This window comes from Mobula birostris, chromosome 5, assembly GCF_030028105.1.
Source record: "Mobula birostris isolate sMobBir1 chromosome 5, sMobBir1.hap1, whole genome shotgun sequence".
Taxonomy (NCBI): domain Eukaryota; kingdom Metazoa; phylum Chordata; class Chondrichthyes; order Myliobatiformes; family Myliobatidae; genus Mobula; species Mobula birostris.
The window spans coordinates 54,247,647-54,261,850 of NC_092374.1; the positions used below are offsets into that span (position 1 = coordinate 54,247,647).

The 14,204-nt window shown below is 38.0% G+C and overlaps 1 protein-coding gene across 9 annotated transcripts in view; it reads right to left on the reverse strand.

Moving 5' to 3' along the window:
- The window catches only part of LOC140197688 (multiple PDZ domain protein), a 224,302-nt gene that overhangs the window by 120,693 nt on the left and 89,405 nt on the right, over positions 1-14,204 (reverse strand). For all 9 annotated transcript variants that reach the window (XM_072258019.1, XM_072258016.1, XM_072258015.1 and 6 more), the window contains 2 exons: positions 10,112-10,310; positions 429-470 (listed from right to left, as the gene is read on the reverse strand). In XM_072258019.1, the coding sequence (XP_072114120.1) occupies positions 429-470; positions 10,112-10,310 (241 nt within the window). The remainder of the gene's footprint in view (positions 1-428; positions 471-10,111; positions 10,311-14,204) is intronic.

A 14,204-nucleotide genomic window follows, 5' to 3' on the forward strand; every position in this document is an offset into this window, starting at 1 on the left:
TTAATTTTATGTTCTACATTCTTGACAGTAATAAATACAGACTCTAAAAGAACACTTAAAAATATTCCCTTAACAATTGTAGGATGGATTACAGATTGGGAGGCAGCTATTTGGAACATGATACAAAGAATTTAGAACTGTACAGCACAGGAACAGGCCCTACAGTTTATGATATCTGGGGTCCTGATACTTAATTGCTCCAAGCTAAATATCTGAACTATGAAGCATTTTCAAATTTAAAACAAGTAGTGACAATATAAATGCAGTATAATTTAGATGGATCTGTAAGACTGTATATGTATCTGGATAAAGCTCTGAAGTGAACAATTAAAGCATGCTGGATTTACCACGACATTATAATTTATTGTTGTAGTGACTTTCATGATCCACATACTCACAGCAAATTCTTAAAATACTCTAATACTCACACATAAAATGAGGACTGATCATCGCCAGATGCACATGGAGATCTAGAATATGAAAAGCATTTGACACAACAGCTTTTACACCTGTGTCACAAATCTTTGACTATTTTCATAAAAGATGTACAGATATTAACAAATGCCTAGGAATAGATTAACGATGTGTTTCTGGAAAACAGATTTAGAACCTATAGGCAAAAAGATTGTTTGCTGTAGAATCATACCGCACAGAGACCCTCCTTAGGTCCACTTTGATTATATTAACTCTCCAAAAGAGCTACCCAATCAGTCCCATGACCCAGTAGCTTTTCCTTAGTCTTGCATTTTTTAAAATTTTAATCACACTGGATTCCAGTTAATTGCGACACATCGGTACCAGCATATTTTGATCCAATTACGCAGCTGCCCCAATTAGCCAAGGTTTCAAGGAAAGAGTTATAAAGGTATAAAAAAGCCAAACTACCATTTTACTGAGCAATAAATTATGTATTTAAGTGAAATAGAGAAAAAGTTAGAATACTAGCAATGCTACTACAGTTCTATAAAACTGTATATTAGTCCCTAATAGTTATGACAGAGGAATTCATCTGGTGGGCACCACCATGTATAGGGTGACCAGGGAGGGGTAACACCACTGGTGAAGGAGCTTGTTATGTCCATTCTGGGGCAGCTCACTCACCTTTGGTCCCCACAGGATGCTCAACTCTCACCTCTGGCTGCAAGTAGCTGCTTGTATGCGGCAATAAACACACCCTGGTACACCACTTTGACAGCCAGGCTAAACCAGGCGATGGCAGCCAGTGGGACATGCCTGGTGATAGGGATACACATGTCCTAGCATGAGAAGACACCTCTGGCAGACTGGACAGATGAAATCAACAATGCAATCCAATGGTCAAGAAGGTAGTTCTACAACACTTCGTGCAGTGATCAAGGAAGACCTCAGTTTGTGATAACTACTCATACCACTGAACCTAGACTTCGAGAGTGGAACTGTCCTAGTGCAATGGCTTTTCCACCTTATAAACTCTTCTGCACAGGTTTCACTGTTATCATCGGATATGATGGATAACAAACACACTGTCATGTTCCTTTGATTGACTGTAAATGAAAAAAATTAGTGCAGACATCGAATGCAAACAATAGACTGCCTTCATACAATGCTTTCGACGATTACATCTTCCAAATCCTCAAATTCATTGTAATCTCTGCATTTATTTATATAAATCTTACAAGTGTCCCCCAACATGAGGAAGTAAAAATCCTTGCATTATGACTCTGTCACAATGTATAGATATGTGAATTTAGAAGTCTAATGGCTTGTAGAAAGAAGTTGTCCCATAGTTTGTTGGTCCTGGCTTTAAAGCTGCAGTACCGTTTGCCAGGTGGAAGCAGCCGAAACAGTGTATGGTTGGGGTGAATGGTGTCCCGATGATGTTCAAGGCCTTCTTTATGCATCTGCTGCTGTAAATGTCCTCAATGGAGGGAAGTTTGCATCCGCAGATGCACTGGGTTGTCTGTACCTCTCCCTGCAGTGCCCAAGGCTGGTGCCGTTCCTGTACCAGGCGGTGATACAGCCAGCCAGGATGCTCTCACTAGTGCCCCTGTAGAAGGTCTTGAGCACTTGGGGGCTCATGGCAAACTTCTTCAGTTGCCTGTGGTGGAAGAATGCTGTTGTGCTTTTTTTTGGTCACACAGCCAGTGTGTACAGTCCAGGTGAGATCTTCAGTGATGTGTATACTGAGGAATTTGAAATAACACACCTTCTCAACTGCAGTCCCATTGATGTTGATCAGGGCAAGCCTGTCTCCGTTACTCCTGTCATCTACAATCAGCTCTTTTGCTTTTTGGACATTGTTATCTTGGTACCAGGTGTTAGGTGTTAATCTCTCTTCTGTAGGCTGCCTCATCACCACTAGAAATAAGGCCGATCAATGTCATGTCATCTGCAAACTTGATCAGCAGATTGGAGCTGTGTGTGGCAGCAAAGTCATGGGTGGAAAGAGAGTAGAGGAAGGGACTCAAGACACAACCCTTGCCGGCACTTGTGTTGAGGGTCAGAGGGGTACAGGGAGAGCGCCCATCCTTACCACCTGTCTGTGATACGATAGGAAGTCTAGGATCCAGCTGCACAAGGCAGGGTAGAGGCCGAGGTCTCTAAACCTCCTGTCAAGTCTGGAGGGTATTACAGTGCTGAATGCTGAACTGTAGTCCAGGAACAGTATTCTAATGTATGCATCCCTCTTCTCCAGGTGAGTGAAGACAGTGTGCAGTGCTGTGGCTATAGCATCATCAGTAGACCAGTTCCATTGGTAGGCAAATTGCAGGGGGTCCAGTGCGGGTGTTAGCATGCTACAGATGTAGTCTTTAACCAGCCTTTCAAAGCATTTGATTATAATTGAGGTGAGTGTGACAGGGTCCCATTCGTTCAGGCACGGTACCTTGGTGTTCTTGGGCACAGAGACAACACTGGATGATATTCAAGATGATGGACGATACATTCAAATTCTTCGTAGCTCTGAACTTTCTGAAGTGAAATCATTTGATTTTCTCTCCTGGCTGATTCTGGCATCTCCAACCTTCAATGTTGAAACTGAACTGAGCAAAACAATTCTAAATTCTAAATTGTTTTGCTACTTATTTCTCGACAACTATTAGTGACAAAAAACACTGATTTTTGAATACAAACACACACAAACGATGCTATTTAAAAACTGCTCACTCGAAGCATAGTGTAGTACCTAACGGCCACACGAACTAACCCTTCTGACGCTAGATAGAAACTTCATCAACAGTCTCCTGCACCAATTAAGCAGCATAGTGTCCCAAATAAACAAAAGGAATCCCAGCTATTTTCTCTATTAGTTTTTGCACTTTAAGAGTGGTCTCAAATAAATGGCTGTCCTGATTAACCAATGGACCAATTAACCTGAATCCACTGTATTTATCCCAGTTTTACCAAATCAAGTTACACCATCCTTTCTCTAAATATATTACAGATCAAAATTTACTAAACAATAAAATATTTCCTATTGTTTGTATTTAAATGATTAGAGACTTCCAACTAGTGAAAACAAAGACTGACTTGCAAGAATTCCTCCTTCATATTATTCTAGAAATGTAGGAAGAATTATGGATATTAAGTCCTAAGAGGCTGTTCAAAAAGGACAAGAAAGATAGGCATTTTAAATTTCTTGTTCCCCAACAGATTTAGTCTCAAAATCATTAATCTTGTTTTACACAGTCCAAAGTAGAAGTCTTTTTTGCCTCTCCCTGCAATATTCCTCAGTGACTCAAGTGTCTATATGTAACATAGAAGAGACTACTTATTTCATCATCATCAGATGCCATGCCCAGCTTGAGCTTTGACTGCCATGGCCCACACACTCCTGTTTCAGGTCAAGTGGATCAATTCATTGGTATTCATTTCCAGTTCGCTGGCTGCTATCTCCATCATCATTTGTCTTTGTCTTCCTCTTGCTTTCTTCCCTTCAATCTTTCCCATAATTACTGTGCATTCTAACTCCTCTTTCCTAATCACATATCCAATGAAGTTACGTTGCCTTTTCATGATCTCATACATTATTTCTCTTTTTTTGTCTGCTCTATTCATGACATCCTCCTTAGATATTCGTTTCATCCATGATATTCTTCGCATCCTCCTCAAAAGCCATATCTCTGCTGCTACAATTCCTTTCCTCATGTTACTAGATATTGTCCAACATTCTGAGACATATAACATAACTGGATAAACGTAACATTTCAGTACTCTGAGGCGGGTTGTCATGCCTAGTTTAGTATTGGTCAGTATACTCTTCATTCTCGTAAAGGTGTCTTTTGCCATCCCTATTCTTCTTTTGATGTCCAAGTCACACCTGCCATCTGATGTCACCCAGCTTCCTAAGTAGCAAAAGTTCTCTACTTGTTTTATGTCTTCCCTGTTTATTCTCAGCCTGCAGATAGGATTCTCCTTCTTTTTGGATATCACCATACATTTTGTCATTTTGCAATTGATAGATAGACCCATTTCTGCACTTTCTTCAACAACTATATCAATTAAGTTTTGTAGTTCTTCCTCCGTACTTGCAATTAACACAGTGTCATTGCATATCTGAAATTATTGATGTTTTCACCGCCAACTTTGATTCCCAAGATGCCTCTTATTTTTTGTAATATTGTTTCACTCTACACATTAAATAAATCAGGGGAGAAAACACATCCTTGTCTAACATCTCTCTCGATTTTCATAAACTGACTCACTTCTCCATCTATTCTTACAGCGGCAGTTTGTTCCCAGTACAAATTTCTGATTAGGCGGAGGTCTTTCGAATCTAGATCTAGAGTTTTCTGTAATATTTCAAATACTTATTGTGCTTCACTTTACCAAATGCTTTTGTGTAGTCGATAAAAAAAGCTTTTTGCACTTGAATAGCTCATTCTGATAGTATCCTTAACATCAATATTGCATTTCTTGTACCTTGATTGTCTTTCACAAAACCACATTGCTCTTTGCCTATTTCAGCTTGTATCTTACTTCTGGCTCTTGTCATCAAAATTCTTAGAAGTATCTTGGTGATATGACTCATTAAACTTATAGTCCTATGTAATTTACATTCTATTGCTCCAGCTTTCTTAGGAAGAGTGATAAATACTGATTTTTTTCATCTCTTCTGGTATTATTCCAGTCTCATAAATGTCATTGATTAAATCAGTAAGTTTTTCAATTCCATAATCTTGAAGGGCAATAATTTGTTCTATTACTAATTCATCAGGACCTGCTGCCTTTCCTTTTCATCTTATTTATTGCATTACGAACTTCAGATTTTAAAATACTTGGACCGTCATGTTTTTCTTAATTTCTGTTTTTTTGCCTCGATCGTCTTCAAACAATTCCCGCATATACTCAGTCCACCTGCTCATAATCTCATCTTTTTCCATGATAATGGTACCATCCTTTGCTTTCAAACATCCATCTGAAGAACAGAGGAGCTTTTTACCAGTGATGATCTCGATTTGTTGATGTAACCTTTTTGGATCAGTAATAGGGATTCTTTCTATTTGCTCACATTCCTGGTTTAACCATTCTTCTTTGGCTTTTTGACATAAGCTTTTAACTTTTTTATCTGAGGACTTGTATTCTATAGGATTTGCTTTCTTCTGTCTCCTTTCTTCCATTAGATTTTTGATTTCATCTGTCATCCATTTATTCTTTATGCTTTTTCCTTTTTTAGGAATCACTGACTTTGCTGATTCCATCAAGGCATCCTTTAGAGAGTTAAATTTCATTTCTACATGATTGTTACCATCTTCAACAGATTCTATTTCTAGACTTTGAAATCTTTTCCTTACTTCAATTGTAAATTTTTGTCCTAAGTTTTCTTCCTTAATTAATTGCAAGTAGTCAAGGGATTGTTCAGGTTTTTGCTTCTTTAGTTTTTTTAAGTTTTACTTTTACATGATATACTACTGGGTTATGTTCACTATTACAATCTGCACCTGGATATGTTTGGCATTGTGTCACTGAGTTTCTAAATCTTTGGTTTATAGTAATAAAGTCAATTTGATTTCTAGTACTATCACCTGGACTCTTCCAGGTCCACAAGCAACTTGGATGGTTTTTAAATAGGTATTCATAATGATCTGATTATTCATCTTGCACTATTCTACCCATTTCTCACCGCTTTCATTTCTTTCCCCCAGTCCAAATTTTCCTAAGGTATTTCCATCAGCACATTGTCCTATTTTAGCATTTAGATCTCCCATGACAATAACAATATCTTGAGATTTGCATCCATTCTTTGCCTGTTCCAAGCTATTCATAGAATTTATCTATATCTTCATTTGTTCCATCTGTTGTTGGTGCATATACCTGTATAATTGCTAAATCAAATGGTTGTCCTCTGAATCTAACAAGGAGCACTCTTTCTGATATTGCCCCATGTCCTAAAAAACTTTTTGCCATGTTTCCATCCATAAGAATTCCTACTCCATTAGAATGGGATGTTCCACAAGAATAAGCTAGTGTTTTATTTCTAATCTGACATGTTCCAGCACCTATCCAACGAACTTCGCTAATCCCCATGATGTTAATCTTTAGTCTTTCCATTTCACTTATCACATTGTCCAACTTTCCTGCTTGATATAGGATTCTTACATTTCAAGTGGCAATAATTTTCTTTTGTGTTACTTGAATTTTATGAGCAGTAGCCTGCTGACCAGAATCAACCCTACCGAGCAAAGCACCTTCAGAATTGTCTTGAAGATCCTCTTGACGCTGTTGTCGTGTAATACATTTTGTGAGTTTGACCATGGTTTTCTTAGCAAATAGCAACGGTGGTTTGCTATTGCCTACTGTTGGGCGAACTAAAGAAATCGCCATTTCTCTTCCCAAATGTTCATCCCCCTATACTATAGCCATTGATATTTGAGGTCATAAGTTCAGTTACTGAACCTGCTGGATCTGCTGTTGGCTTTCGCTCGTTCAAATCCTGAGCAGGAACCCTTGCAGGTGCTACCGTTCCCGGTCAGTGTGGCCCTGGGAGCAATGAATGACTAAGGGGTAACTCCACTTTCCCCAAAGCTCTGAAAGTCCCCAATCAGAGCCTCATCACCAGCTACAGTTTAGAGTCATACCCAGGACTCATAACTTATTTACAAGCCTTTATTACTAGAAATGTGAGATGTAGCTTTATTCTGAAATTACATTTTATATACGTATGTTATCTCAATCTAATTCAACGTTAGTGATAAAAATATAAAATATTCACTGAAATTATGTAACTTATTTAAAATGCCCATTGTTACAACATCATATTAATTTAACAAAGAGTGATTAACTCACAGCCCATTGGCAAAGTTATTGTATTTTCTTTGAACAGTGAAATATATGATGTACGTACAGGGGTTAGTTTTTTCCATCATTCACTAGATCAATGGCAAATGTTAATGAGATAAGAATCAAAGCCTTTCTATTGCTCTGCTGGATCATTGGTCAATGTTTAAATAAATAACTTATAAAATGAAAAGATACAAAATCAAAATAAAGCAAACACGAGGAAATCTGCAGATGCTGGAATTTCAAGCAACACACATAAAAGTTGCTGGTGAACGCAGCAGGCCAGGCGGCATCTCTAGGAAGAGGTACAGGACGTTTCGGGCCGAGACCCTTCGTCAGGACTAACTGAAAGAAGAGCTAGTAAGAGATTTGAAAGTGGGAGGGGGAGGGATGGAGCCAAGAGCTGGACAGTTGATTGGCAAAAGGGATATGAGAGGATCATGGGACAGGAGGCTTAGGGAGAGAGAAAGAAAGGGGGAGGGGAGAAGCCCAGAGGATGGGCAAGGGGTATAGTGAGAGGGACAGAGGGAGAAAAAGGAGAGAGAGAAGAATGAGTGTGTATAAATAAATAAATAACGGATGGGGTACAAGGGGGAGGTGGGGCATTAGCGGAAGCTTGAGAAGTCAATGTTCACGCCATCAGGTTAAAGGCTACCCAGACGGAATATAAGGTGTTGTTCCTCCAATCTGAGTGTGGCTTCATCTTTACAGTAGAGGCGGCCGTGGATAGACATATCAGAATGGGAATGGGACGTGGAATTAAAACGTGTGGCCCCTGGGAGATCCTGCTTTCTCTGGCAGACAGAGCGCAGGTGTTCAGCAAAACGATTTCCCAATCTGCGTCGGGTCTCGCCAATATATAGAAGGCCGCATCGGGAGCACCAGACGCAGTATATCAACCCAGCCGACTCACAGGTGAAGTGTCGCCTCACCTGGAAGGACTGTCTGAGGCCCTGAATGGTAGTGAGGGAGGAAGTGTAAGGGCATGTGTAGCACTTGTTCCGTTTACAAGGATAAGTGCCAGGAGGGAGATCGGTGGGGAGGGATGGTGGGGTGGAATGAATGGACAAGGGAGTCGCGTAGGGAGCGATCCCTGCGGAAAGCAGAGATGGGGGAGGGAAAGATGTAACTTAATTGCATTTTAATTCCATGTCCCATTCCCATTCTGATATGTCTATCCACGGCCTCCTCTACTGTAAAGATGAAGCCACACTCAGATTGGAGAAACAACACCTTATATTCCTTCTGGGTAGCCTTTAAAATCAAAATATATTGTGCAGTAATATTCTAACTGAATAGGGGGAATTTAAGACCTTAACTTTGTCGTTGCTTTTAGCTCAAGCTCATTAAAGTTCCTTTGATCAACAGTCAATTTCATTTGAACAATTTGTATAAGTAAAATAGTTGCTGAACTTGGCTATAAAGGCACAGCTATTTTGCAAAATTATCCTCGAATCAGAACTCTCAGCATTGAGGAAAAATGTAACAGCTGACATTATAGTACTTTGATCAGCAATATGAAAGTACTAAAAAGGTCAAAGTGACCTAAAAGCAAGTAGATTATTCTAGTAAGGGGCATTTGCTCAGGAAACATATACTTGTGAAAAAATTGGAGGATCATTGGAGCAGAGCCTGAAGTCTGCTGAGAATGGATGAAAAAAAAACAGGCAAAAATTAGACAAAGGAGCAAACAAGATATGGTTATGCTATTGATTGAAGCAAAATCTGTTGAAGTTCAAGATGTCAGCTTCACTACTTGCTATCAATATCATTAAATAAAATTTCAATAGATCAGTGTTTTTTTTAAACTCCAAGGAATTTACTTGTAGGAATCTTCCAAGAGATAATTCATCCAGTGGTGACTTTCTAAACATTATCTGAATTTAACTGTGTTTTGTTAAATAATGTGGGCTTGGAGCATTTTTTTTCAAATTTTTATATATTTATACAAAGCATGCCAAAGCCAATACTCTGAAGAAAATTCAGCTTTTGTAGTTGTTCTTTAAAATTAGAAAACATTGTATGAACATAATTTCCCCAAATGTTTACTTAAAATTAATACAATATGAATTTACATTTAAATATGGAAGACAGTCATAGCTATAACATTAAATTTAACACAAAAATTATGCTGATGTCAAAGAAAAACGATAATCTATATCACTGATCTATTTTTTTAAGACAACATCCCTCACAACAAATGCTTATAATTTATGTGTTTTTAAAAATCCAGTCCTACATTAACTATTTTTTCATGTTAAATATGTACTGTATGTTCATTGAAACATTTTGCATCAGCATTCATCAGGCCTTAGGTTAGGAAATTCAGTTCAAACTTCAGAGATATAAAAAAAATTAAGAGCATATTTATGAGATTTACATTTCTGTAAGTCCAAAGTAATACAGACTCTACATAAATCTATTTCTGAATTTAAACTCCGTTCATCAGTTTACACATGTAATTTATTTTGCTTTACTAACCTTCTCGAAAGAATGAATTGCCATTTTATGCTGTGTTCAGAACCAATGAAATATTAAACTTCTTAAATTTATAATTACCATTTTGAAAGACAAAGGACTTGGAGATGCTCATGTGAAAGAAAGAGTGGGGTCATAACACTGGTATAAAGGGAAGATTAAAAAAAAAACTGCAATTTATTTTACTTTTTGAGGACATCATAACTTACTTTCTGTGCGATTTGACAGCCTACACACTAGTTTTAGCAAAACTATCTGACTTTGTTATCTCTCTACCCCAGTGGTAATTAGCCAATGTAATATTTTAGTTTAACACCTCAATCCCCACAACAGCTATTATTACTTAATGCCAAATTATCATACTCTTGTTACTTACATTATATCTGGTCCAATCAGAGAATGTCTTCGTAACAATGCACGAGACTGTGCATTGGTAAGATCTGTAGTTGGCTCCCCATTGATTGCTAAGATGCAATCACCTACCCCAATTCGGCCATCACAGCTAATGGATCCGCCGTGAATAATTGTACGCACCATCATTCCTGAGCCATCCTTACTGGAACTCACAGTCATCCCTATATAATTACCAACATATATTGATGACAAGTCTTCACACAAATATGACAAGAAAAAGATACAGACAAATAGAAACATTTATAAACAAAATCCATTTATTCTAACACGAGTAATATATATATTTTTTTCAATGAAAGATGTTGGCCCCTGCAAGTCAAATCAAATTCTGGGTAAATTTTTCTTGAGTATTGCTGGGTTGCAGTTAAAGCTTTCAATCACTTAGCCATCTGAATTTACTCTGAGTCAGGGGCTCCTGAAAATGGAATCCAAAGTTTACTGACTCTCAACGGATACTATATTTGTCACTATACTTTGAAACTAAATTCCACAGAGTGTCTATTTTGTGAGGAGAAGATCAGGAATCACAGTCAATTTGAACAGGCTTTGATTTTCCAGCATTGTATTGTGCTAGGCCATGTCCTAGGATTGGACTCCCCACTGATTTTATTGGGATCCTAGATCTGCGATTTAAGCAGCAAAGATGTGCGTTAAGTTTTAAATAAATACTTAATCTTTTCAATTAAAATCATCAAAATTTTAACATTTTGACTTTTGTTGGTTTGAAATTAGTTACAATAACTTCAATATTTTTAAATGCATCTTAATGTCAAAGAAATTTGTATCCTTGTGTCTTTAACAGAAGGCAAACCTCCACTTCTAGCTTTACCTTCTTAATATCTGGAAGATTCCCTGAATTAGATCACCTGAGGCCCTGTCTTGACTGCAACCTCACAGTTCAATTCAACGGTGATAAATAGTAAGCAGCATAAACCCTCCACATCTGCACCAAGTGAGTGAGTGCAGGAGGGAAGGAACTACTGGTGACAAACTCAAGCCCAAGGCTAGATCCAGTACAATGTAGCTCATTTAATGAAGAGAATGTCTGAATGGTCAAATTGATCTTGACATCCTAATGTACTAATTAAAAATCAATGAAGTCTTCCAGCATCTTAGCCAGAATTCTTCACTCAATCACCCAACAGAGGTCAACTATTTAATATTTTTAATGTTTGGAGATCCTGTAGTACAAAATAGGGCAACAAATTTGCTGATATATCTCTGCACTTTTAAAGATCTAACTATTTTTCTCCAAGCAACTTTAAGGTAAATTTTGCTTGTGAGAATCTCTGCGATGTTTCTTAGAAGTGACAGTGCAAGTTTGCTCCTTCATTTCTTCAAATGCAAATATCCCAGAATACAATAAAACTGTCATCAACATGCATGGGACTTTGGTAGTGCAGGACAAGCAGATTTTCTGGTCTCTCAAATGTGGCATTAATACTGCATTACCTTTAATTAACTTTTAAGATGTTACACAGTAAATTTTCCAGTGAAACCAATAAATTCCAAGAGAGACCAGAATCTTGGGCCCAGTTATTTTACAGGAACAGCAGAAACAGAACCTCTTGTGCAAGAGGCTGTGCAGGAACCAAATGCTGATCTATCAGGACTTCTGAACAAATAGTGATAGGATAGTGCATTATCAAAGTTTTGCTGCAATGGGTTGCATGAACCCACTAATATTTTTGGAACATATAAATTGCTGCCTAAATTTTTTTGTAGACGTTGGAAATTTCACAAAGCAGAATCTGCTGAATCTGACAGAACATAAGTAAACAACAGGAATTCTGCAGATGCTGGAAATTCAAGCAACGCACATCAAAGTTGCTGGTGAACGCAGCAGGAACATAAGTAAATACAGGAAGGAAAAAAGTAGCTGGCTCCTTGCCTGATTTGTATTTCAATGAGATCGTCGATGATCTGTGACATAACTGCACATATCAGCCTCTTGCTTATTCCCATTTCTACTTTAGATTTGCTGAACTCATTCCAGAAAGGGTTGATTCTCATTTTTAAGAATATTTGAAATAGAAGCAGGAGTAGTGGACACGGCCTTTAAACTTGCTTCACGATCCAAGCTTACTGCTTCATCCACACCTCATATACCTACCCAACCAACTACCATCCAATTTGACTTAAATTTCACTCCATATGTTCTTTTAATAAACAGAGTGATTGAGAATCCAGATCAGAATCAGGCTTACATGCAGGTTTACCAGCATGTGACGTGAAATTTGTTAACTTAGCAGCAGCAGTTCAATACAATACATAATCTAGCCAAGAGAGGAAAAAAAAATAAAACATAATAATGAATAAAGTAAATCAATCACGTATATTGAATAGATTTTTAAAAATGTGCAAAAACAGAAATACTGTATATTAAAAAAAGTGAGGTAGTGTCCAAAGCTTCAATGTCCATAGGAATTGGATGGCAGAGGGGAAGAAGCTGTTCCTGAATCGCTGAGTGTGTGCCTTCAGGTTTCTGTATCTCCTACCTGATGGTAACAGTGAGAAAAGGGCATGCCCTAGGTGCTGGAGGTCTTTAATAATGGACGCTGCCTTTCTAAGACACAGCTCCCCAAAGATGTCCAGAGAAATTTGTAGCCTTAAAGTAGAGAATACCAAAAATTTAATCCTCCCCATGAAAAATATTCTCTTCATATTAGTAATAAATGGCTGAATCCTCAGCCCCTAGTTTTAGAAACACCAGAGTGTAACCTGTCTTCAGGTAGATGCTTTGCTTATCTCTTGAAGGATCTTGTAGATTTCAAAGACTGCTCTCTTCTGAACTTGTATTAGTATAGGCCATTCTTCCTCATTTACTCTTCACAAGACAAGCTACCCATCTCCAGAATCACTAGTGTGAATTTATAGTGCAATGACTGAGTTCAATATACTTTTCTCAGTTCAGAAGAATTATATGGTAAACAGTATTACAAATGAAGGCTCACAAAGGCATTATGCTTTCTTATTTATTTACTATAACTCCTGATTTATGCCTCCAACTTTGTTTACATTCCAAATTACTTGCAATAACTGTGTTTATTTTTGCATCTCATGAACCAGCACATGCAGATCCCTTTGTGCACAAACTTTATGCTGTTTGGTTTAGTTTTATGCTGCTCCTCACAGGTTTTGTTCTGGCAGCTAATTCTTGTCGCTCAAGGTTTACTGCTGGCTCTGGAGACACTAACCGCTCAACTCTGCCCACTGCTCTTTTGAGATTCTGACCACAGCAAAATCTTAGCTGATTTACCCTGGGCAGCTTGCCACACATCACAAAAGTCAATCTTATCCACATCTGCAATTACAGCTGTTGTTACCTCCTTTTTAAGTAATAGCTTGATCTTAATTACATTATGATGGCTATCAAATAAATGATCATGTGCGGTTATGTTAATTCACATCATGTAATACAAACTCTAATTGGATATTCTTTTGTTGGTTCTCAGCCACGTGATAGAAAATATTATAGCACATTACCCAGAAGTTTGCATGCAAACTAGGGTCCTTAAACTAATCTATGTGAAAACTAAACCTCTCAACAAAATCAACTTACTTTTGGTACATGCTTATCTATTTTTTGCAACCTAATACAACTTACCAGAATCTGTCACAAACAACTGCAAAACCTCCTGATGCTGAAAGACCTAATGTTATAACTAAGAGAGAGAGCTCACTCTGCAGCAACCTCTCATGTTATTCTATTTTATCAAAGTGGTCCTGAAGGAAACTTCTCTCCCTCTCCCACACGATCCCCCAGAACTCAGTATGAACTGTCAAAGGCTAATAGAATCACTGAAAAGTACAGCACAGTACTATCAGCCCTCCAGTCTATGCCGAACCATTTAAACTGCCTAGTCCCATTGACCGACACCCAAAACATAGACATCTATACCCCTACTATCAATGTACGTATCAAAACTTCTTTTAAACGTTGAAATCCAACTTGCATGAACCACTTGTGCTGGCAGCTCATTCCACTCTCTCACGGCCCTCTAAGTGAAGAAATTTTTCCTCACGTTTCCCTTAAACATTCTGGTATAGAGGGG